We start from the raw sequence: 25,378 nt of genomic DNA on the forward strand, positions 1-25,378 counted from the left end.
ACATCATGTGATGATTTAATTGATGAGAGCATTGAGCAAGGATCTAGTGGCAAAGGCAAGCAAGTGGATGAGTGCAATGACTATGATGAATATGTCAAGCTCAAGAACACAAATGAAAAGCTCATGAAAGATCTTGAAGAGATGAAAAGCCATAACACAATTGTGCTAGAAACTCTTGATCATGACAAAGAGTTGATTCTTGAGAATAAGAAGCTCAAAGAAGAAAACAAGAAGCCCAAGGAAGAGAAGAAAGATGATGCTCTAAAGGAAGAAAATAAGATGCTCAAGTTGGAAAAAGAGTATCTCAAGATTGGATTGAGCAAGTTTGCTAGAGGCAAGCACCTCCAAAGTGAGCTACTCATGAACACCATCATGAAGATGGATAGAAGTGGCATTGGATATGTGGCAAGTGTAGAAAAGAAGAAGGCTCAAGTTCAACAATAACAATCAAAGCCAAAGCCAAAGAGATGTTTTGAGTGTGGACAAGAAGGCCACTTTCCTCATGAGTGCCAAACTCCACCTCCACAACCCTTGCCCAAGCATGCTAGACCCTTTGCCTTCAATGCTCACTACATGCTTAGAAAGGATTCTAGTGGAAAGATGAAAGTCATATTCTTAGGACCCCTAACAAGAATAGGCCTAAGAAGATTTGGGTGGCTAAATCACTTGTTGAGAAGGTGAAGGGCCCTCAATAAGTTTGGATTCCTAAAGCTTGAATCTCTTGTGTGTAGGTGAACTACAAGACCGGTGGAAGTCATTGGGTTATTGATAGTGGTTGCAATCAATATATGACCGGTGATCCTTGTATGTTCACCTCACTAGATGAAGAGGTAGATGGACAAGAGAAAATAACATTTGGAGATAACTTAAAGGGCAAGATTAAAGGATTGGGCAAAGTGGCAATATCAAATGATCATTCCATCTCCAATGTGCTCTATGTTGCTTCATTGAGCTTCAACTTGCTATCCGTTGGATAATTGTGTGATCTTGGCTTCCAATGCTTGTTCACCGAGAAGGAGGTTGTTGTATCCAAGGTAGATGATAATCAAGTGATATTCAATGGATTTAGATGCAACAACTTATATCTAGTGGACTTCACCTCGGAAGATGCAAATTTGAAGACTTGCCTATTCACTAAAACAACACTTGGGTGGCTATGGCATAGAAGACTTGCTCATGTTGGGATGAGCTCACTCAAGAAGCTTATGAAGAATGATTTGGTGAGAGGGTTGAAGGATGTGAAATTTGAAAAGGACAAGCTTTGTAGTGCACGTCAAGCCGACAAGCAAGTTGCAAACACTCATCCAACCAAAGCTTTCATGTCAACCATAAGAGTGCTAGAACTCCTACACATGGATTTATTTGGACCAACAACATACAAGAGTTTGGGAGGAAATCTCTATTGTCTTGTGATTGTGGATGATTATTCAAGGTATACATGGGTGTTCTTCCTTCATGACAAATCCAAAGTTGCATCTTGCTTTAAGTTTGCCAAGAGAGCTCAAAATGAATTTGAAGTGAAGCTCAAAAAGATTAGAAGTGACAATAGGAAAGAATTTGACAACACAAACATTAAAGCTTATTGTGATGAAGTTGGGATCAAGCATGAAGTCTCCGCAACTTATACTCCTCAATAAAATGGTATAGTTGAGAGGAAGAACCGGACTTTGATCACTCTTGCAAGAACATTGCTAGATGAGTACAACACCCCCAAAGCTCTATCGGTGGAAGCAATCAACATCGCATGCTATGCATCAAACCGCCTATTCCTTCAAAAGTTCCTTGGCAAGACACCTTATGAGTTGTTCAATTGGAAGAAGCCGGACATCTCCTTCTTTAAGGTGTTTGGTTGCAAATGCTACATCTACAAGAAGCGGCAACACCTAGGGAAGTTCCAAAGACGTTGTGATATTGATTTTCTTATTGGTTACTCATCAAAGTCCAAAACATATAGAGTATTTAATCATGCCACCAGCTTGGTTGAAGAAACATATGATGTGGAATTTGATGAATCTAATGGCTCCCAAGGAGCACATAAGAAGAAATTGATGCTCCACAACCACCTCCTCAAGTGGTCAATAGAAGAAATACACATCTCCTACAAGATCTCATCATAGGGAGTCCATCAAAGGGTGTAATGACTTGATCTCAAAAACTTGCTTTATTTATTGCTCATCACTCTTTTATCTCTTGCTATGAGCCTACCATGGTAGAAGAAGCTCTTAAAGATCTAGATTGGATCAATGCCATGCATGAAGAGTTGAACAACTTCACTCGTAATGAAGTTTGGACTCTTGAAGAGCGACCAAAAGGTGCAAGAGTTATTGGAACAAAGTGGGTGTTCTACAATAAGCAAGATGATCAAGGTGTTATTATGAGGAACAAGGCAAGACTAGTTACAAAGGGGTTCTCCTAAGTTGAAGGTTTGGATTTTGGAGAGACCTTTGCACCGGTTGCAAGATTAGAAGCCATCTATATCCTACTTGCATATGCATCACATCATGAAATGAAACTATATCAAATTGATGTAAAAAGTGCATTTTTAAATAGCTTTATTAATGAACTAGTCTATGTTGATCAACCTCCCAGGTTTGAAGACCCTAGATATCCTAATCATGTTTATAGGTTGTCCAAGGCACTATATGGGCTTAAGCAAGCCCTAAGAGCTTGGTATGAGCGCCTTCGGGACTTCCTCATTGAGAAGGGCTTCACCATTGGGAAGGTCGACACCACACTATTCACCAAGAAGCTTGATGGGCATATCTTCATTTGTCAAGTATATGTTGATGATATCATCTTTGGATCATCAAATGAAGACTCATGTAAAGAATTTGATGAATTGATGTCGAAGGAGTTCAAGATGTCAATGATTGGCGAGCTTACATTCTTTCTTGGTTTTCAAGTTAAGCAAATGAAAGAAGGCATCTTCATCTCTCAAGAGAAATACACAAAAGATCTTCTCAAGAGATTCAAGATGGATGAATGTAAGCCAATCAAGATACCAATGCCTACCAATGGACATCTTGACCTAGATGAGGGAGGTAACCTGGTTGATCAAACTCTCTACCATTCCATGATTGGTAGCTTGTTATATTTAACCACATCTAGGCCCGACATCATGTTTAGTGTGTGTAAGTGTGCTAGATTTAAAGCTAATCCTAAGGAAACACATTTGATTGCCATAAAGAGAATCCTTAGGTATCTCAAGCACACACCAAGCATTGGCCTTTGGTATCCCAAAGGAGCTATATTTGAATTAGTGGGCTATTCCGATTCGGATTATGCCGGTTGCAAAGTTGATAGAAAGAGCACATCCGGAGGGTGCCATTTGCTTGGTAGATCACTTGTGTCTTGGTCCTCCAAGAAACAAAATAGTGTGGCTCTGTCCACCGCCGAAGCAGAATACATTACCGTGGGTGCTTGTTGTGCACAAATTTTATACATGAAACAAACTTTGCTAGACTATGGTGTAGTTCTAGAAAAGGTACCTCTTTTGTGCGACAATGAAAGTGCAGTAAAACTTGCAAATAATCCGGTTAAACACTCTCGCACCAAGCACATAGATATCCATCATCACTTTCTAAGAGATCATGTTGCTAAAAATGATATATCACTACAAGGTGTAAGAACCAAAGATCAATTAGTGGATATCTTCACTAAACCGCTAGATGAGGCTACATTTTGTAGGTTGCGGAATGAGCTCAATGTACTTGATTTTAGTAACTTCACTAAAAATTGAGCTTATGTTGTCCCTTGCATTCATTGTAATTTACAACATGTTTGATTTTTGGTAATGCATATAGGGCTTGTCTAACATGGTTAAGATAACCGCCGAAAAGCATGTGAAGAAGCTTAACCTTGGATCAAACTTGACAAGAAACTAGATTTACTTACAAAGTATTGCATATGCATGGATGTTGTTTTGCCGTTTTGTTCCATTTGCCCTCTTATTGCCTATTTTCTTAAAAAGAATTATAGCCTAAGGCAAAATATTTTAAAAAAACTTGAGGGTTTGAGAGAGGTCACTCACATCAGTCCCAATTGGTGTTTATTTGGATCTTATTTAAGTTGGGACTTGATTGGGAACAGGCAGCGCGGAGAAACATTGAAGATTTGCGGGAAAAGAGTGACCAGACGCTGCACCGGACTCTGCAGTCCAACGTCCAGTCAGTTCACAGAAGGTGAACTCGCTGCAAAGGAGTGATCGGACTCTATCTTTCAGCGTCTGGTCAGAAGATGTCTTAGCATCCGATCGTGTGATGAAGACGAAGGCTAGGTTGACCGGACACTGGCTGTGTCCGGTCGGTGTCCACCGGATGCATCCGGTCACAATTCCAGAGGAATTGGACCTCTCTAGAATTGATTGGACGCTGGGTGGTAGCGTTCGGTCGCTACCACTGGAGCGTTCGGTCAGTAGATCTCGTGTGGCTTTAAGACTCCTTATCCGTTTCCTTTCTTGTTACGTCGGGGGACCCTATTTAATCGCGCGAGCCGTACCTTGCTGACCTATTCTGCCACCGCCTAATCCCATGCCCTAGCCGACGTTTAGCTCCACGCACCGCCCGCACTACACTGCCCATGCCGAGCACCTCGCACCACCGCGCCCATGTGTCCACGCTGTCTCCAGCCGCCCACGCACGCCGCCGTCTGGTCCCACGTCATCAGCGCCTCCCCGTGTCACGCCAGCCCTAGCGCTGTGTCGTTCCCAAGCACCGAGCGCCACCGAGCCACCGCACAAAGCTCCACCGCTATCCACTTCTCGTGCATCTACCATTCTCCCTTGCCGCTGAGTCACTGCAAAGCTCTCACAGCATCGGTAAGGCCATGCCCTAGCATCCTCTTTGTTTGATCTAGATCGTTTTCAATGCTTTGACCTAAATTGCAACCAGGGCCATTGATTCATCGTGAACCCTAACCCTAGTGGTCCTAGTGTTCCCCCCGTGTGTCACTTCTCTTTTCATCGGATCGCCGTTTCGTCAGGTAGCAAGCCAGTCGATTCAATTTCGTACCTACATTGCTTGCTCTCATAGGGTTTTGCATCTATTAGATATATCGTATTTACTTATATGTCCATCTATTCCATCATGCAGCGAGTCGGTGCTGTTGAGGTGATAGGTGCAGTTGTTAGTTAACTTGGAGCCAAGCTCGTGAGTACGGATCGAGGTCAAGCCTCGAAAGTGTCAGTGGACAGTTGATCTTGTCAGCAGCAGTTTTTCTCTTATCAGATCAGATGGCTCGCACCAAGAATGTTGGTGATGGTCCAGGAGATGACGATCAGAGGCCCCCACCACGCTTGCCCGTAGGAACCAAAGGCAAGGCGACGAAGCAGGTTACATCAAAGAAGCACAAGTATCCTGATGCAGAGACCGCGAGAGCAATAGCAGTCGCTGAGGCCGCAGAGCGTGCCGAGAGAGGCGGTGCTCGTAGTGGTGTTGTCATTGTAGATCAGCAACTTACACCAGCATAGAGGGCAGCAGTTGAGGAGGCTGAGCGTCTTCATGGTGGTCCACCTGGGACTGTCATGATGGCAGGACGTCGTCTGGCTATTGAGGAGACTCAGCCTTAGGGGGAGTCCCAGCAGGAGCCACAGCAATAGCCCCCACCAGCAGAGCCTCAGCCAGCTTAGGAGACTCAGGAGGACCAGCAGGCCGAGGAGACCGAGCAGGCACCCCAGCTACGCCGCTCTAGTCATACCCGGGTTCCAGTGTCATCGAGGCCACCGACACAGCAGAGGGGATCGCGACCACCGCCTCATCCACAGGATTCACCTCTAGTTGTACATCTTGACTTGAGGGCCGCCATGGCCAAGCAGGTTCTACAGCTGAGGTTTGTAGAGTTTGAGGTGTGGTTTTCTCCGAGGAGGGATGAGAGAGCAGCAGAGGGTTTCTATACACTGCTCTAGGAAGACTTGTACAATGCATATCTGAACAGTGGGGCAGTCTTCTGATCTCAGAGAGTCTATAGTATTGAGGCTATTGTGGCAGCAGCCGGAGAGCATATCCACCCCTACTTATCATATTTGCTGAGGCTAATAGATCTGATTGGCCAGATAGGATTGTATGTACCATCTTGGGTTCGGTAGTTCTATGCTTCGCTCTACGTTGACCCGCAGCATAACTTCATACACTTTGCATTCAAAGGCAGAGACTACAGGGTAATGAGTTTTAGGGCCAGGGAGATACTGAGGCTACAGGAGTAGCCTATTAGGTTACATGAGGTGTGTTATGGACAGCAAGAGCCTTCTAGGCATCCTCATGGTGGTATGGTGCTCCCTACAGATCTTGTGCGCCATTGCTTCAAGGAGCCCTTTGGTGAGGGGTCAAGGAGAAACCCTAGTGACCTTACTCCTACAGCTCGTGTGCTAGAGGCTATCATCAGGAGGACACTACTTCCAAGGTTGGGATACAGAGAGGGTCTGACTCGCCTACAGCTTTGGCTCCTCAATGCCCTGATGCAGCAGACCGTGTTTGATATTTGGGACCTTCTTCTATCAGAGATGGAGGATACTATAGCTGAGGGCTTCAAGGGTCGCAGGCAGCTTCCGTATGCACATTGGATCACATTTCTGATGCTCAAGGCTATGCAGGTTAGGACCCCAGAGATGGTTGTCGAGTATAGAGGTGCCACCATAGAGTTTCTAGTTTATAACATGGCACAGAGGATCAGGCATAGCACACCATAGGCACCCACTCAGCCTCGCCACCATCCAGATATACCAGAGTCAGCAGCTTAGCAGGACGAGATTATCAGAGACATAGCCGCTACTGAGGAGGAGCAGCTTGAGGCTCAGGAGGAGAGGACCGAGTCTAGTGACAGTTCGGATGATGACTACCGGCCTATCCCTTAGATGCCTCCACGCAGACACGATGCAGAGGCCGACAGTTCTAGCTCAGCTCCACCTGCACCGCAGACGGACCCCGCTTTAATTGTCATTCTTGAGCGGATGCAGCAGGACCAGGCACGACAGGCTTAGGAGACAGCTACAAACTTTGCGCAGTTTCAGTCTCATCGGGATGAGTTCCAGCGACAACAGCAGATCCTCCAGCAGCAGTAGCAGCAGATGCATCAGCAGTAGTTACTCATGCAGCAGCAGCTTATGGGATTTATGCAGCATGTAGTAATAGCACTTGGGGCTCCACTACCACAGCCTTCACCCCAGCTTGCTCAGCCTGCCACCACTTCGACGACTCTAGTAGTACAGCCCAGTGGGCTTCAGAGTCAGGGACAGCCTCTAGCTCCGTTTGCCTCTCCCATAGTACAGGTGTCCCAATGGTTATCCTCGCCAGTGGTAGCCCTGCAGTTCACACCATATCATACGGGCTTCTCGTCGGATCAGTCATCCTCGCTATTTGTGCCTAACACGTCAGTCTCCAGGAGTCTTGGAGCATCCTTCAGCGAGTTGACAGGCATGCCTAAACTGCCACATATGCATACCGCCGGTCCTTCTACAGTAGCCCCTATCGCCGTGACTACTCAGAGGCTCCCTTTGTCTGTCGCCTCTTTAGATCATACGACAGATATACCAACAGCATCACAGGCCGCACCTACCCCAGCTCAGACCCAGACCGCTTCAGAGACACTTCCAGCCATAGAGGGTCAGTCCATACAGAGCTCCAGGTCCGATGATGATGGCACCCAGTTTCATCTTGCTCCTCGTACCTCAGCGCCCGGCTCGTCCGCTGCAGCCCCGTCGACCGACCCTTAGGTTTTGGTATTTGACACCAAAGGGGAAGAGGGTTCGAGTATGTAGACTCAGGGGAGCGACTTTTAGGGGGAGCTAGTTTTCTATTATTAGCTTATTATCTATTACATTTGGAGTTCTATATGTGTGATACATTATGCATCCATGTTTACTATTATATCTATGTGACAGTGATATCTATGTGATTGTGATGTATGACATGTGTGCTCTCTACCTTGAATTATTTATATGTCATATCATTTGTGTTATGCTCATTTGCCTTTGCTTCCGTGTTTATACTCCGATGCAAATGAGCTTTATTACTTGTACTCATGCTTACTTCATATCTTTTGAGTACATCATGTTTGCTTGGGTCATATAAGCTTGCCTAACTCTTCTATTCTTATTGATAAAAGCTTATATGAACCAAACATAATAAAAACCTCACTCTTTCATATACTCGAGGTGGTATTGTCATCAATCACCAAAAAGGGGGAGATTGAAAGCATCTAGGCCCCTTGTTGGGTTTCGGTGATTAATGATAATACAAGATTACTATGACTAACGTGTGTTTTTGCAGAGGCAATTAAGTTAGGTCATGGTAATGGAGATCAATTGGGCAATCAAGGTTGTCATGCCCCTACGATGGAAATCATTTTGGTTTTCAAAGGATGGATGACAAGGTTAAGGATGACTAGTTCTAAGTGTCGATTGGAGTTGGAGTGACACTTAGAGTAGTTTAGGACTTTGTTTTTCCTTTGGCCGTACTATTAAGGAGGGTATGGATGGGTAGCTTGACCTAGATGAGTCTAGTGAGTTAGGTGTGGTGCACACTCGTTAAAACTAGCACTATGTAGCTCCACAACAGCCCTATGATCCAATGGAGCAAACTTCATTCACATATGTTCAAGAGTTGGAAGTGAATGGAGGGTCAAATGCTAATCGGATGCTGGCTCCGGTGCGACCGGACGCTGGCCGCAGGGTCCGGTCAGTACATTTGATGAAGGTGATTGCGTTCGGTGCGACCGAACGCTGGAGTGGTCAAGTGACCGGACGCTGAGAGGCAGCGTCCGGTCGACTCCAGTAAGGTTTCAGAGAAGGAAATCTGTGACCGGACGTGTCCGATCGATACTGACTGGACCGTGAGGATCCAGCGTCCGGTCGAGTACAGTAAGCATCCAGTGAGGGTTTAATGCGACCGAACGCATCCAGTCAGTGGTGATTGGACCCTACCAGCGTCCGGTCAACACTTAAACACTGGTGTGCGGGTTGAACTGACCGGAGCATCTGGTCAACATGACCGGAGCGTTCGGTCACCCCGCAGAGGCACATAACGGTTCATTTTTCAGGCTGCCTTATAAATAGAAGCTCCACTCGTGTGTGAAGTCACTTTTGCTCATTCCAACAGCTAAGAAACACGTTTGTGAGTGCCAAGAAGAGCAAGGTTCTAGTGAGGTGATTAAGATTTGAGAATCCAAGAGAGTAGCCTCATTAGTGAATCCAAGAGTAGCAAAAGTGTGCATCCACCGTTCTCATTAGGCTTCGAGTGGTCAAGTAAGAGTTAGTGCTTATTACTCTTGGTGATTGCCATCACCTAGACGACTTGGTGGTCATTGGGAGCTCGGTGATCACCCAGTGGAGCTTGTGGGTGACCCAACTCAAGTTGTGAGCGGTTTTGGGTGATTCACCGCGACAGAGTATCGAAGAATCAACCCGTAGAGAGCACTTGATCCTTGCATGGATCAAAGGGGAGCTACACCCTTGCGCGGGTGCTCCAACGAGGACTAGTGGGGATTGGCGACTCTCTGATACCTCGGTAAAACATCGCCGCGTTCCTCTCTCTCTATTTACTTTGAGCAGTTACTTTGAGCAATTCAATACTTGTCTTTACATTCATAGAATTGCCATGCTAGAGTAAGTTTGGAACATAGGTTGCAAGTCTGTTGTGCGTTAAATTAATAGAAACACTTTTCTAGGCACAAGAGTTTAATTGGGCTAACCGTAGGATTTAATTATTGCAAAAAAATTTAGAACTAGCCCAATTCACCCTCCCTCTTGGGCATCTTGATCCTTTCATGGCGGAACAGACGCAGCGGCACCAGGGCATTCACCGCGAGTGTTAGTTGATGCGTCGGTGGTGATGTTGCGACCGGGAGGGCCAACGGCTGTGCACGCGGTGGACGACGCGGGGCCCAGGCTAGAGTCACCTTGGGTAGAGCCCCTACGCGGCGTTCATAGGCGCGGGCCAGTCCCATGGCCCGCTGAAGATCCGTTGGGCCTTAGAGCTCGACATTGGTGCGGATGGGGTCCGGTAGTCCACCGGTGAAGAGATGGACCTGCTGTGCTGGATACAGTAGCCCGACGTGCGCCATAGGGCCTAGAACGCCTCTTAGTACTCTGCCATGGTCCCCCAGAATGGTCGGCGCGCTAGGTCGGAGAGGTGGTTGGTGCCGAGCGCCGGTCTAAAGTGTTGGTGACACAGGGCCTTGAAGAGGGGCCAAGAAATGGCGCTAACGTCGCCGGCGTCGCACTCGAGCATGTAGTACTAGTGTTGAGCCACGCTATTCATGTGGAACGACGCGAACCAGACTTTGTCCTTTTCAGGCATGCGCTCCGCCCGGAAGAAGTGCTCGTAGTTGTTTAGCCAGGCCAGAGGATCGTCCTTGTCATCGAATGTCGGAAAGGAGAGCTTTTAGAAGCGAAGAATACCAAGGGCATCCGCATGGCCATCGTATGGCATCGGCGGCGCGCTGAAGTTGGGAAGTGGTGATGGGGAGTGCGGGAACACAATTTGGGTGATGGGCACCGGGGCCGATGGGATCGGCTACTGACCCGCCTCCTCAGTGTGCACCACGACGGAGGCTGCCGACGACGCGATGGGAATGCCGCTGAATCCAGGCAACCCATAAGGTAGGGATGCTGGTGGGGGGCTACTGACGGATGGCTCGCTCGGAGAAGGGGACGCCCACCCTTCGACAGCCGACAGGCAGGTGGCAAACTGGCCCATCTGGCACTGGAGGCCATAGATGGTGGCAGTGAGGGTGTCTAGGGGTGACGGGCAGAATGGCGGTGGTGGGAATCCCAGACATTGGGCCTGACATCGATACCAAATTGTTGGGATCGCTGCTACTCCCTCTGAGATAGTAGTCGTGGAACGTAGGTGGGCGAGGTTTGGGTTCACGGCATCGGCGTGGGTGCGATGCCGTCCTGGCGGCCGACGTCGAACACGAGCGAGCAAGAGAGCGAGGGCACAAAGGGAGCGGGAGAGATTAATTCAATCTCCAGTTGAATCTCACATTAACCAAGTGTTTAGGCTTTATAGCCGACTCTCCCCAAATCACTAACCGACTAAAAAATCCAAATTCCCTAACAAATCGAAATTTGAGATCCTAGACTTCAGGAACCGAAGCCACCCTGAGCGCGGTCACCACGTGGAGCTGTGCGCGTCGCCCGTTGGGCCCTCTCAGCCACGGCTCCGCTTGCAGCGCTGGTAGACTCGGCCCACCATAACAGAACCCCTTCCAAGTTCTTGAAGATTTGGAGCACAAATCAATCAATCAATCAATCTTTCTAATGGAGATCATAACTCTTCTAAGTTGGAGCATCTGGGTGTGTAGAAACAACCTCATCTTCAACATAAACACTTCCACTCAGTCATACAAATCAATTTTCAAAGTGGAATTTGCACTCCTTCTCAGCCGTGCAAAGCCAAAATACTTCACTAAGATGGAATAATAGTTTTCAAGCTTAAATTAGCAATCCTCTTAGTTCTGGTGACTTTTATTTTCTTCTTCTGTTTTGTCACCTGAAGTTGCAGCTTCTTGTTGTAACTTATATGTAACTTAAAACTCTTGGTTCTATTTTAATTTATACCAGTAGACCAGTAGGGTGCTTTGCCCCTACTGTTTCATAAAAAAATCATAAAGGCATTGATAAGGTCTCTAATAGTACATTTTTACTAATAATATCGACAATATATATTGCTTCGAATTGTTAGAGTTATATTGTGAAAATATGTTTATAACAAAATGAAGAACCGAGAAAGGCGATCAGAGGGGGTGAATGGGGAGCCAATCAAAATTTCTTCCGGAATAGCTGTTGTCCCAATCAACCCTCCAAAACCCCAAAACTCACAAGATACCCTCGAGCCAACTAGTGACTGGATGCTCTCTTGTATAACCAAAGAACATAGCGGGACACTCACCACAGCGGAAAACCAAGAGGTTGAGCGAAACACGCCGAAACCCAAAAGTGAGGCTCTCAACTTCAACCAACTGAAGCAAGAGCACAAACTCAAATCACCCAAGTCAACAGGTGACTTGATGATTTGGAAAACTTCCTAGACACCTTAGAAACCCCACGGAAGAGATGGATCAAGTAACCAACACTTTGGAGCACCAAAACACACCGCAATAGCAACCTCACTTGAAACCTAGCTAGGCCTACTTTTGAACATGGCATAGCCTACTTTCCAAATCTGGCTAAGCCTACTTTAAACACGGCCAACCCTACTTCAAACCTAGCCTAGCCCACTTTTCTGTTTTCAACAGCCCGAAACCAAACTCCCAAAAGGTGAAATCCATTCAAATGTTGTGCGATTGGCTCAAAATTTTCGGTGTTTAGAGTCTATCCCAAAAGATCAACTCCAAAAGATCAAGGGAAGTCCGCAGATCGAAAAATCTCTCCAAGGTCGGGGTTTTATCAACTTTCGTCAAAATCCCTAAACTTTGTGTTCGTGAGGAAACTACCAAATCTGGTTGGTAGACATGTTCCTTGGGGTCCTAGCACGTATCCATACAGCCCAAACAAATTCAAAAGCTCATATTGAAAGAAACCACCAAATAGCAAAAAGAGGGATTCGGGAAGAGAAAAAACCAAATCGATTCAAAGCAAGAGATCTTGGGACTTTGATTTCAGTGGACAACTTCTTTATTTCCACAAGGTTGCATTCTAATGGTTTCCTTCTTACATGTATTTGACTTTACTTTTTGACAGAAAAAAGACATATTTTAGTTACTTCAGTGCATCCGTGTTCTTTTCGAGCAAATTTCATTGCATCCGTCTTACCAGGAAGCGGAAACGGATCAAGCAATTCTGGGAAGGTAAACTACAACACAAGAACGAACACATCCGAGTGAAGAGTGAACAGCTACAGCTATCCAGCAAAGGTGTGGCTACAATTTAACAGCTAGCGTTTTTTTTTTTATGAAACAGCTAGCGTTTTTTTTAACAAACGGGCATACGAGGAGTGTGCCTATTTCATTAATATAGAGAAGAGTTTTAACGGCTAGCGTTGATCACAAACAAGCAGGGCACCGGGCTGACGTCTAGTGCCAATATGCGTTTTTGGCAGTACCATTTGTCAAATGCTCCAACTTTGTACCGCCCTTCAATAGCTCTTCAACAGCTTTCTGAAAACAAGGAAAATGTACCGATGATGTCCACACTGTCACAGACGAAGTGAAAACTGAAAGCAGTTCAAGGCTCCAAAATTTTGCGTACCTCGACACATGTCAGTGCATATTGAACATCGCTATCTGAAATTTGGTAATGGATGACGAACCTGACACTGCATGATACACGAAGTACATAGCTCAATGTGGATAGCTAACTCTGGATGTGCCCATCATTAAATATACTACTGTAGGTGTTTAGATTAAGGTCTGACTTGCTAATTGATCATAGAGTTTCTTTAAAAATAGGGACAATAATCTTTCTTATTCTTTTAAATATAGGCAGCTCTCTTGGCCATTCCTTTAAAATGAAAAAAAAGGAATAATAATTCTTGACCGAACCGTCAAGCTTATTAGTCAAAAAATAAAGATACGATAGTGAAAAGGAGACAATGTTAGGGTGTATACATTATCACCAATAGATTTTCGATAAATGTGTTATCAGTGAAGCACGATATAATTAGTTTATCGCCCAAAAATATCAGTGATATGAATTGCCCGCCAACCGGCCAAACCAATAACTTGTAATATTTAAAACTATGTTTGTTGTAACATTTGGGACTGTGTTTGCTAATTAACCAATGGAGTTTGATATTCATTCATTGTTATGTGTAGTTTTTTGTGTTAACTTGTTTGGAGAAAATCTATATGGTTTTCTGTGCAAATTGACCTTTTTTTCAAAAAAAAAAAAAGGTCAAAAGAAACCCTATCACCGATAGAATTCGGATCCCATTTATCGGTCACCTCCAATATTTTCTATAATTAAAGAAAATAGGAGCCTAAACATGGGCCATATATGCTTCGCGTGTAGAGGCTGGGATATTGTCTTTTTAATTCCATTATCTAAGAAAGGAGACTGATCATGTTACTCAGAGAATGGAGCTTCACCATGTAATGGGGGAAAAAGAATGGGAATTCACCTTTTTGAACTTGCTGGCATTGCAAGCACATTGCGCTGTTCCAAGACATCGCATAGCTTGTTCGGTGAAATGCGTGGATCCACGATATCAAAGAACACCTTATACAAAGTAAAGGTATGTCATATACTGGACCTTTTCAGTTTGCATTGTGGAAAATAAGAAAATATAGGGCTTCATCTTTTACACTGACCATATTTGTCTCGACTGAAGATGAATCCACCGTAAACTGTTTAATTTTCTTCAGGCCCTCTAAGAAAACGAAATAGAGTTACAAGTTCAGGAATTCAAGCTAACACAAGGATTTGGTTTCTTTTCTAGAAATACCATGAAAAGAGCAGTGTTTTGTTTTCCTTGTATGTATTAGATAGAATGAAAATCCTGGGTGCCAACAGTAGAAGTTTTTTTTGTGTGTGTGTTAGAGTGTGTGTCAAAGCAGAGGGGCTGTTCAGGGCTTGTGAACTGTGAATAACAAAATGAAGCTAAGTTAGACTCAAAAGACAAAATATAAATATAAGAAACCTGCCAAGGCTTTAGCCTTCCTGTGATCATCCGCAAGCTTTCCCACAGTGTCACGAACAGCAACATAAGCAGCAGCACAAAGAACTCCAACCTGTCTCATTCCACCACCTAGTGTCTTCCTAAGAATTTTAGCCTGAAGGTAATGTTTCAGATTTCCACTGTAACATGACATCTGCAGTTTTAACTTACAACAGAGAAGTTGATCAAACCTTGTCAATGAAGGCCTTTGAACCAACAATAACTGATCCGATGGGTGCGCCTAGCCCTTTAGATAGGCATACCTGTAGTTTATGTTTCAGAGAATCAGAATCACCACTCATATGTTACCTGAAGGTCATTCATATGCATGTTGCAAATTGACCGCAAAACCCAGCAAACTAACGACATTACCGAAACTGAGTCAGCGGCTTTTACAAGTCTATGTACAGGAACTCCCAGTGCCTGGCACAGTAAAGCACACAGAGATAGATGCTCAGCATTTTTAAGTGAAACATGGAAGTATATTTCGTAAGTAGGTGTATAGTTTTATTTTTTCAAGATGTCAATCCTCTATGAACAATGCTTGGTTTATAAAGTACAGCTCCCTGCGACTGCCAGTATGTTCAAGTACTTACCACAGAGGCATTGAAAATACGAGCTCCATCAATGTGAAGCTTGAAGCCGTGATTCACGGCAATTTCGCCAACCTTGTCTGTGTATTCTACAGACAAACATTTCCCACCAGCACTGCAGAAACAGTAGTAAGAGATGTTTACGAAACTAAGTAAAGAAAAAAGTATATGAATTTGACCAGCAAGAGGAGCAGCAGCAGTTAACTCGTGCGACTCACTTGGCATGTGTGTTCTCCAAGCAGATCAACCTGGTCGTCGGGTACAGCAGCGCCCCGTCCGGGTTCCTAATGGCGGCAACGATCTTGTCAATATCCATGGTGCCGTCGGGGTTGTTGGACACGGTCCTGGGGTGCACGCCGCCGATGGTGGAGATTCCGCCGTTCTCGTAGACGTGGATGTGCGAGGTGTCCCCGAGGATGACCTCGCTGCCCCGGACGTCGCAGTGCACGAGGACGGAGATGAGGTTGGCCATGGTGCCCGAGGGCACGAACAGCGCGGCCTCCTTGCCCGTGAGCGCGGCCATCTCGGCCTCGAAGCGGCGCGCGGTCGGGTCGGCGCCCAGGACGTCGTCGTCGACGTCGGCGGCCGCCATGGCGGCGCGCATGGCGTCGGAGGGCTTGGTCACCGTGTCCGACCGCAGGTCCACCACCTTGGTCACCATCCTCCTGCTCCGCACCCTCGCCGCTGCAACGGCGTACGGCGGCGATGACAGCTCCGCTGCAGAGGAGGGAGCGAGAGCGTCTTTAGGACGCATGGATGGATTGAAATGGACTCGCGAAAGCTCACGAACCGGACGCTGGACTGGTGCGGGTGTTTCGTCACATACTTGGTACTACGTACAGGTACAGCCTTGTCTGGCCTAAGGCTTATTTATGATTGCTTTGTCTTTGAAAATTGCCAGGTTTGAGGCTACAGCCTACAGGCATGCTTGGCCCTCATCCCATCCCTAGCCGGGAACAAAACAGGACGCTTAACTGGCAACTCAACTCCTACACGGCAGAGGTGAAAAGGAGGTAAAGCAAGAAGACAACGTCGCCGTTCGTTCACTCGTGCAGGGATGCAGGCGGCCCGAAACAAAGAAGCGTCCGGAACCAAAGAGAGAAGAGACGACAGGGACGAGCCGACGTCTCGTCCCCCCACACGTTCACGCCGTGCGCGTGCTGGGGTGCAGGCGGCTGCACTGAAAGCGTGGATGCACACAACTCTATCCGCCCAGATAGCTACCACAGAGCTTTGGCGTCGCGTCGCGTGGCGTGGCCCGTGTCACGCTCACGCATTTCGCCAGGAGCCCATCAAAATGGACGGAGCCAGCCACAGAGCGACAGAGATAAACGCACGGCTCCAGGAACGCGGTGAAAGGAAGCGCTGCGCCTGCGCACGCACGGGAAACGACACTACCATCAATCGCTCCCAGTCCCAGAAGTGGAGTCGCGACGCCCCTCGTGAATACTTCACTCGTTTCGCCCAGAGAAAATGACTCCGGCGGTCACGCGAAAGACGGGGCTCACGGTACGCGTCTACGCGATCGCGATCGAGGAGAGAGAAACGAGACCACGGGGCCAATTCGGCAATTCCCCCGTCGACAATATCATCGCGGCGCGGCGCAAAGACGGCAGGGGGGAGTAAACCAGAGAAGGGAGGTGGTCGCGCACCGGGATGCGAGGATGAAACAGAGGCGGCCCCCGACCTGCCCTGCCGGTGCCGGGACGAGCGGGGAGGGAATGCGCGGTGGTGAGAAGAGAAGAGAACCTTGGCCTTCGCGGACGCGGGCCGGCCGTGTTTTATAGAGGACCATCCGACCATGGCGGGGACGAGAACGAGAGGCGCGCCTAGCCCAGCGGCGTACACATCAGCCGGGTCATCTGCGTCTGCCCTTGCCCGTGGCCCCTGGCCGCCTAATGATGGGCCAGCGCACCTGTTTCCTGACCACCCGTTGTCACGCACGCAGCCGCCGAGCGAGCGGGTTGCTGGCGTTTGGCTTTTGTTCCTGTCCGCGCCTACTCAACACGTATTGTGCGCCACCACCCTTTCGGTAAAACGTGGAGGTGAGTTCCTTACCCTTTTTTTTTCTTTGCACAATCTCCATCCGTAGATAAGTAGAGTACATTTAAGATTTTGATGGCAACACAACATTGACGTTATTGGATTTACTCTAAAAACTGCTTCCATTTAAGATTTTGCTAGAAAAGCTTGGTTCAAGACAAACTGGAATTGACCTATGTTTGTAACGATGAGTATACATTTGTGTCACCATCTCTCCATCCGAATGAATTTCACCACGTGATATGAAACAAGAGGTACGAAAATCTAAAGGTAGAAGAACGACGCAGTGTGCTCGGGAGCAGCCACGGCGGCTGTAAAGTCGCCATCAGTTTGGATCCACCGTGATAAGCTAGGAATCTTGGGCGACCAGCTGAGACCCCCCTTTGTGTCCACTAGATCCCAATACGGAATCGTCTGCAAGGGATAATTTTCGATCGCATCAAAGATTCCAAGTGGGTGGGGGAGGTGGGCATTCATCCAGATCAGGGTTTCACCTACGCAAGCGGGAGTGGTCACGATGGTGTACAGCAATATTCCGGGAAAACCCTCCCCGTTTTGCCTGTGTTTGTCGTAGTGTTCAGTTTAGGACCTGACGTAAAGTACAAATGGTTTCAATCGGCGTCATGCATGACGTCTCCTAGAAAATCCTACCGAAGCGGGAAGGAACGTGCAAGATCCAACGGCAGCATTAATAAGAACTTACTATAGATAGAAGAAGCAAAACTATCAAGTGCTTCAGGCCTCGGACCGTGTTAGCAGCCAAAAGCAGCTGCAGCAGCTGAAAAAATCTCAGAGGGGTGGTTCAAGTGCAACTTGGTTTTGACGGCCTTGAATGACTGTCACCTGCCAAGTCCAAATCCGCCAGACCATTTTGTTTGCAAGCGTGGAAAATAGAAGCACGCCATCACGTATGCTAATCGCTCACAGAGTCACAGTGTGGTGTCAGCAGGCAGCCAGGTACGTTCACGTATACCATGCGCCTGACCCACGGTCTACTAGCTGGGAACGCATGCAGGCTCTGCGCTCTGCAGCCGATGGATCAGGATCGACGACGCAGCGCTGCAGCTTTGCTTCGTTGGTGCTGAGTCGCTGCACGGCTGGCGGATAGGGTGCACGCCGTGCCGCCTTGGCCCGTCCAAGTGCGTGCGCGCCGGCGGTGATGAGGACAGCGCACGGCGGCATAGCATGCGCTTTTTGACTGACTCAGCAAGATTGGTCTTTGGTGACTTGGTCCCGCGTCCTGCCTCCTGCCATGCTTCTTCATGTGAATACTCCTCTTTCTAAAAATTACACATATCTCAAAGCAGCCATATAATTAATTAAATATTTTCTCAATTATTTTTCGCATGGATTCCGCCCAAGCCCAGATCGAAATCCCTTTCCCGTTGTCCGGCAAGAAGCTGACCAGTTCCGCCGGCGGCAGAGAGCCACAGGATCGTGTGTAGCCGACTTAGCCGATCGTTCGGTGCCTGTTCGTGTTGTTCCCATGAGTTCCGGCCGGCAACGCTGCGTTGTGCGCTCGCCGTCGTGGCGGGCAGCGTCATCCTCACCGGATGCGGACAAGACAAACGTCGTCGTCCAGTGCTCATCGGGTCGCGTTGGTATTCTTGCGCTCACTCTTCGATCTGTTCATCACCGCCTCGAGGAGCCAAAAACAGGTACTTGTTGATCAATCCTCCAATCCTCCGTGACTTCCTTGCGATCCCTTTTGTTTCTGACCATATACATGTTGGTTTCTTTTCAGTGAAATTCTGATTTTCTTGTTCGCGGCCAACATTCGTGTTCGCTTGAGCTTCAATCAGAATCAGTTCTATTTTTCAGCTATAAAAACAGTGTTTTTCTCTTACAACAAATTAGTCCTACAAATTGGTCGCAGCAGCAATAAGTCCTGCCGAACATGTCCCTAGTATATGGTGACGGCTGCGCAACAATGTAGTAGTCTGTTCCATGTGGTGCCGCCGTGTCGGACCTTCTCTCTGTACTAGGGGTGGTATTTAAATGTGGGAGCTAAAATTTAGAGTGTTAGACTGTCTCCGACAAGAAATTTATATGGGCACCTAAACCCAAAATAAGTAGCAAGAGACCCAAAATTAGCCTCCAACAGATTACCTATACGGGAGACCTATTTTGGGTTGCCTAAGAGGCACAACCTAAATATGGGTATCCTCTCTCCTGAAAACCGATTTGCAGAAATGTTGGAGAAGATGTTGAATAGGTATCGAATATTTTGCCTGTAACGCTAGCGCCACGTTCTCAAATCATGGCCTAATTAGACTTGAAAAAATTCGTCTAGCAAATTAGTCATAATCTGTATAATTAGTTATTTTTAGTCTATATTTAATACTCTATGCATGTGTTAAATATCTGATGGGATAGATACTAACTTCAGGAGAGGTAAACAAGGCCTATTGCTTTGAGTGTGCTGCGCCGCAACAGCCATGACGTCGATCCGTGGAGAGCACGGCCCCTGCCTGGCATGAGTTTAGACTATACTTGGGCTGGTTTTGGATGGGACAGGCCCATTGGTTATTCAGTTGGAAAACAATTAACAAATAGTATTTAAAAGAATTAGATGAGATGCTTTAAGATCCGTGTAACCTTTTAGAAAAAGGAGTATCGGAGCAATTCCCCAAAAACATATGCCTGTGTGGTGTGTGCTTGTGATGCTGCTCCTGCTGCTGCTAGATAAGCGCGGAGGTTAGGTGAGGTCCTCGTTCTCGTCCACCAATGCAATGAGCTCACTCTATGCGATTCGTGGTCTTCTACCATGGTCCATGGACCGACCGGGACCAGTGCGTTCTTTCAGAACGGTGGCCAAAAAGCAATGGTCTCTTTGTTTCTTGGTGGCCAAGAAACTTGCCGTCCTGGACTTTAGTTCTATAATCCTCCTCCTGGAAAACGTGAATTATAGGTTCTGATGGTCACGTTATACGTAGACATCCAGGGGCTATTATCCATCTCGCAGAGAGTTGGGAGTTGTAAGGGCTAATTGTTACTCGACTAAAATCAGCCATAGCCTATTAGTTGTAGCCATTAACTAATTAATAACGAATAATTACTTTTTTTGTATGATATGATGAAACAGAAGGTGCAAAAGTGAATTAAAAGAACAAGTGATATTCCTATTTTCCTAGCTCCCTCAATGAAACTTGAGAGGTTTCATATGTTAATATAAATATATATTTTTTAATGGCAAATGGTGCTATGGCAGAGCTTGGAACATCTTTGAACCTGGACAAACAGAGCCAGGCCTTGGCAATGTCACTGAATGGCAGGGCCACATTGTAAACACCAATCCAGGTAACAGATTATAAACCCAAATCTTTCCTGTTCTCCTAAAAAAAAGACCCCAAATCTTATCTTACTAACAAATATTATGAATGTATGAAAATCCGTCTCATTCCGGTAAAATGGTCGCGTGGCCTAATGGATAAGGCGCTCGCCTCCGGAGCGGGAGATTGTGGGTTCGAGTCCCACCGTGATCGATTTTGTTGCCCGTGATGCTTGCTTTTTTGCCTTCCCTCCGAGTCCGAGATCATCATACAGGCGCCCGAACAGCTAAGGATCGCGCTGCGAATCCATCGTCCGATCCAACTCTTCTCCTGCAAGGCCGTAATAATGCAACGGAATCTGCCCCTGATCTAGGTGTTTCTTTCTTGTGGTAGAGTCGTGCGCTATCTCGCCGAAAACCAAGGGCCGCCGCCATATACCAATGCAACCGCACCTCGCCACGTCTTGTTCGCCGTAGCGATCTATCTCGCACGCACGCACGCACCCACCAAAAGTCCAAAACCACCCCGGCACCACCATGGCCGTCGTCGACGTCGTCCCGGTAGCCGCCCACCGCTCGGACGGCGGCGGTGCCACGCCTGCCGCCTTCCCGATCCCCACCCTCGTCCCCGCGTGCGCCGCCATCTGCATCGCCGCATCCGCGTACTACGTCTCCACGCTGCTGTCCTACTACGCCACGTTCGCCGTCTCCCTCGTCTGCTTCGCCCGCGCGGTCTGGCCAGACCGCATCGACGCCGCGCTCGTCCGCGCCGACGCCTACGCGCGGCACACGGCGTCGCGCGCGCGCGCTGACCTGGAGGCCGACCTGCGGCATCTGAGGGACGCGGCGCCCTTGGCCGCGCCCGTGCACGCTGCGGCCGAAGAGTGCGCGCGCCTCGCCCGTGCCACCGTCGCCGGCTGGAGGAGGAAGTGGGACGAGCACAGGGACGCCGCGTGCGCCGCGAGGTTCGTGCTCCGCCTGGTCGCGCTCGTCGCCCGCCTGGCCGCGACCGTGCTGTTCGACGCGGCGTGCGAGGAGGCTAGGGCCTGGGCCCCGTCGGTGCTGGGATACTTGAGACACGTGGCCGATGGGATCAGGCCACCGTCGGCGTCGGCGTGCAACAAGGGCGAGGACGAGGACGAGGCGGCCGCCGGCTTTGTGTTGAAGGACGTCGTGTGTCTCGTCGGGACCGGGTTCTACCTCCTGTTCAGCATGCACCTGCTCTTCAGCTCCAGCGCCGCCAGTGGGATGCAGTTCTGTGCCGTGTGCTTCGCGGCAACGTGCGGCTTGACGATGGTGATCGCTGACTGGATCGACCCGCCGGACGACGATGCCGACGAAACTGACACCACCACCACGGAGGGCGATGCTGCCGGCGAGGCAAGCCGAGACGAGGAGCTCGAAGTGCGCGAGTCGTGGCGGTTCCTCTGGGTTCTGATCCTCATCACGCACTGCGTCGATGCGTTCCTCCTCCACGTCACGCTCGGCCCGCAGCCAACAACACTCGCGATCTTGGCCCTCTGCAGCTTGGAGGTACTCAAGGTCGGCAGGCAAGTCCAGCTGACGCCGGACGATGGGGAGGGAGCAGGAGCTGTCGACAAGTGGCGCCGCGGTGCCATGGTGGTGTACGCGGCGTGCAGCGTCAAGGTCTTTGTCGTCTACCTCGTGCTCGACTGTTACCTGGCCGCGCTCGGCTTCTTCTGGCTTTTCGTCATGGCGGACCTCCTGTTGGCTGAGGAGGACAACTCGTCGGACTTCGATGTCTCGGGTGAAGAAGATGACGAAGATGGGGAGGAGAGTGCTGGCTTCGAAGGGGACATCACCGGAGGCGACGAGGGAGAGGCTGATGAGGAGACCAGGGAAGAGCATTCCGACACGAGCTCTTCAGAAGATGAAGAGGAAAGTTCTGCGCATTGTGATAGTTCATCGTCAGAGAATGAAGAAAGTTCTGTGCATTGTGATAGTTCATCAGAGTATGAAGAGGAAAGGCATTGTGAGAGTTCAGAAGATCATGAGATTGTTGGGGAGCAGCGACACGGAGGACCGGATTACGGCAGCGGCGGCAGCACGGACGACAGCTGGGATTTGGTAGACGTCGACGATCCGGAGATGCCGGCAAAAGCTAACTGTGGCGCTGGCGCCAATCGGAGGAAGTCCAGGCTTTTCCCATGGAAGCACGCCGCGTGATATCCTGTTGACGCGTGGCTGATTTATCATGATGTGAGATTTTCTAGCTTCCGTTAGGATTCTTTGTATAAAACTTTCATCCGGGTAGAGAGTCCGTTAGGCAAAACTAGATCTAAATTCAAAAACGCATTTTTTTTGCAGTGTGCGTGTACTGTGTAGTGTGCAATGCTTTTAGTCCTAAGTCATTGCAGGCCCAGTGTTGCATATGAAATGTTCTTTTTGTGTGTTTCAAAAAAAGAACGAATTCGTGTTCTACTAGCACAGTTTCCAGTTTTTCTTAGCTTGTTCTCCTTTTGTGTCGATATAACACTGGAACGTTCAACTTCTTCCATGGTGGTGGCTTGAGATTTATTTACTGACCATATCATGCGTTTCAGCATCTAGAATTGAACTCTATACTCTGCCTAGACTCGTTTCGCTCTAATTTGTATCCTGTGGCGGATCCAGAAAAAAAGTATAGGGGGCTGGACTGTAGACAGCAAGACCAACTTATAACTCAATTATGTCCCATAATTAACTAATATATAGCAGTTTTAAGCATTTTATAACATGACAACTTTGATAAACAATTGAAAGTGCATCATATTTCACAAGAAGTAAAAAAAAATACAATTAAAAACGGCAAATGGGTAGAAGGATCAAGATGCCTAAGAGGGAGGTGAATTGGGCTAATTCTAAAATTAGTTACAATAATTAAACCCTACACTTAGCCCACTTCACCCCTTACGCCTAGAAAGTGTTTCTAATGTTCTATCGCACAAGAGTTTTGCAATCTAAGTTCCAATCCTACTCTAGCATGGTAATTCTATAAATGTAAATGCAAGAATTGAATTGCTCAAAGTAAATGCTTAAAGTAAAGAGAGAATGAGGAACGCGGTGATGTTTTGCCGAGGTATCGGAGAGTCGTCACTCCCCACTAGTCCTCGTTGGAGCACCCGCGCAAGGGTGTAGCTCCCCTTGATCCGCGCAAGGATCAAGTGCTCTCTACGGGTTGATTCTTCGACACTCTGTCGCGGTGAATCACCCACAACCGTTCACAACTTGAGTTGGGTCATCCACAAGCTCCGCCGGATGATCACCAAACTCCCAATCACCACCAAGCCGTCTAGGTGATGGCGATCACCAAGAGTAACAAGCAAGAACTCTCACTTAACCACAACAAGCCTAATGAGAAGGGTGGATGCACACTTGCTACTCTCTTTTTGCTAATGAGGCCTTAATGTTGGATTCTCAAATCTCAATCACATCACTAGGCTCTTGCTCTCCTTGGCACTCTCTCAAAGGTGTTTCTTAGTTGTTGAAATGGGCAAGAGTGATCCCTTGAGTGAATAGAGGAAGTATTTATAACCCTCATTCAAAACGAACCGTTATGTGTCTCTGCGGGGTGACCGGACGCTTCGGTCAAGTTGACCGGACGCTTCGGTCAGTTCTCCCTGCCACTGAGCAGTTAAGTTGTGACCGGACTCTAACCTGCGTCCGGTCAGCACTGACCGGACGCGTCCGATCACGAAAACCGCTCTTTAGAACCTTACTGATGTTGACCGGACTCTGACACCCAGCATCTGGTTACTTTGCAGCTTAGCGCCCGGTCAGTAGCCAGAACCTGACCGATGTCCAATCAGCACTGACCGGACGCGTCCGATCAGGATTCTTCCTCTCTGGAACCTTACTGGAGTTGACCGGACTAGCACCCAGCGTCCGGTCATATTTCACTCAGCGTCCGGTCGCATCCAAACGACTTCACCTTGATCAAATTAACTAACCGAACTCTGCGCCAGCGTCCGGTCACACCGAAACCAGCGTCCGGTCAACATTTGACCCTCCATTCACTTCCAACTCGCAATCATATATAAATGAAGTTTGCTCTAATTGATCTAAGGGATATTTAGAAGCGACCTAGTGCTAGATTTGACAAGTATGCACCACACCTAATCCACTAGACTCACCTAGGTCAAAGCTACTAGTCCATACCCCCCTTAATAGTACGGCCAAAGGAAAAACAAAGTCATAAACTACTCTAAGTGTCTCTTCCGCACCAAACGACACTTAGAACTAGTCCATTCTTAACCTTGTCGTCCATCCTTTGAAAACCAAAACGATTTCCATCGTAGGGGCATGACAACCATGATTGTCCAATCAATTGCCATTACCATGACCTAACTTAATTGCATCTGCAAAACACACGTTAGTCACAGTAATCTCGTATTGTCATTAATCACTGAAACCCAACTAGGGGCCTAGATGCTTTTAATGGGGAAAAGAGAAAGGCCCACGACCCACTTGGCCTATTGACGTTACTGCCTTACTGGGCCTATTTGGGTGGGGGAAACAAAGAGATGGAGAAACAGCCGATGCGTCGTCTTCAACCTCCGTCGACCTCTCGGGTGTTTCAGGTCTTCGGCCCTTCCTTTCCTTCCTCTTCAACCTCCGTCGACCTCTCGGGTGTTTTAGGTCTTCGGCCCTTCCTTTCCTTCCTCCATTGCTAGTCCACTGTCCAAAAATTCTTGGGGGCTAAGGGGGGGCTCCACAAGCGTGGCCACGGTAGGGGGGCTTGAGCCCCCAGCCCCGGTGGCAGATCTGCCACTGTTTGTATTAGTACAGAAGGTTTACATATTTATCAATGATCATACGTTCCAATTCATTTGAGGTCAGACTTTGCATCACATACAAGAACACTTTACTCGTATGGACAT

At 47.9% G+C, this 25,378-nt stretch overlaps 2 protein-coding genes and 1 non-coding gene across 6 annotated transcripts; 2 read left to right on the top strand and 1 right to left on the bottom strand.

The window, feature by feature from the left end:
* Positions 1–12,765: 12,765 nt before the first annotated feature.
* LOC136497081 (low-specificity L-threonine aldolase 1-like) lies at positions 12,766–17,026 on the bottom strand. Of its 4 annotated transcripts, none has more exons than XM_066492863.1 (10): positions 16,934–17,026; positions 15,403–15,901; positions 15,188–15,299; positions 14,964–15,014; positions 14,783–14,854; positions 14,574–14,706; positions 14,245–14,303; positions 14,055–14,152; positions 13,184–13,250; positions 12,766–13,092 (listed from the first exon to the last, which is right to left on the bottom strand). In XM_066492863.1, the coding sequence occupies exons 1-10, from the start codon at positions 16,977–16,979 to the stop codon at positions 13,009–13,011; spliced, it is 1,221 nt and encodes a 406-aa protein (XP_066348960.1). In that variant the 5' UTR covers positions 16,980–17,026; the 3' UTR covers positions 12,766–13,008. The 4 variants fall into 4 exon arrangements, with proteins under 4 accessions (XP_066348960.1, XP_066348961.1, XP_066348963.1 ...); XM_066492864.1 differs by lacking the exon at positions 16,934–17,026 and adding an exon at positions 16,837–16,932; XM_066492866.1 differs by lacking the exon at positions 16,934–17,026 and adding an exon at positions 16,011–16,811.
* A 3,613-nt stretch (positions 17,027–20,639) lies between these two features.
* Positions 20,640–20,712, top strand: TRNAR-CCG (transfer RNA arginine (anticodon CCG)). The gene has a single exon. It is a non-coding gene; the product is annotated as a tRNA-Arg (tRNA).
* A 172-nt stretch (positions 20,713–20,884) lies between these two features.
* LOC136498517 (uncharacterized) lies at positions 20,885–22,913 on the top strand. Its single transcript, XM_066494430.1, has one exon. The coding sequence runs from the start codon at positions 21,036–21,038 to the stop codon at positions 22,683–22,685; it is 1,650 nt and encodes a 549-aa protein (XP_066350527.1). The 5' UTR covers positions 20,885–21,035; the 3' UTR covers positions 22,686–22,913.
* The last annotated feature ends 2,465 nt before the right edge of the window (positions 22,914–25,378 follow it).

The sequence above is a fragment of the Miscanthus floridulus genome, chromosome 12 (genome assembly GCF_019320115.1).
Source record: "Miscanthus floridulus cultivar M001 chromosome 12, ASM1932011v1, whole genome shotgun sequence".
NCBI lineage: Eukaryota > Viridiplantae > Streptophyta > Magnoliopsida > Poales > Poaceae > Miscanthus > Miscanthus floridulus.

What these genes read in the sequence shown, in the direction of transcription:
- LOC136497081 (XM_066492863.1), bottom strand. Translation starts at nt 16,979, where the DNA reads ATGGTCCTCTATAAAACACGGCCGGCCCGCGTCCGCGAAGGCCAAG. An exon ending in TTGGAGAACACACATGCCAA is followed by an intron (nt 15,300 to 15,402) that starts GTGAGTCGCACG and finishes CTGTTTCTGCAG; the next exon opens with TGCTGGTGGGAAATGTTTGT. An exon ending in GTATTTTCAATGCCTCTGTG is followed by an intron (nt 15,015 to 15,187) that starts GTAAGTACTTGA and finishes TTACTGTGCCAG; the next exon opens with GCACTGGGAGTTCCTGTACA.
- LOC136498517 (XM_066494430.1), top strand. Translation starts at nt 21,036, where the DNA reads ATGGCCGTCGTCGACGTCGTCCCGGTAGCCGCCCACCGCTCGGACGGC.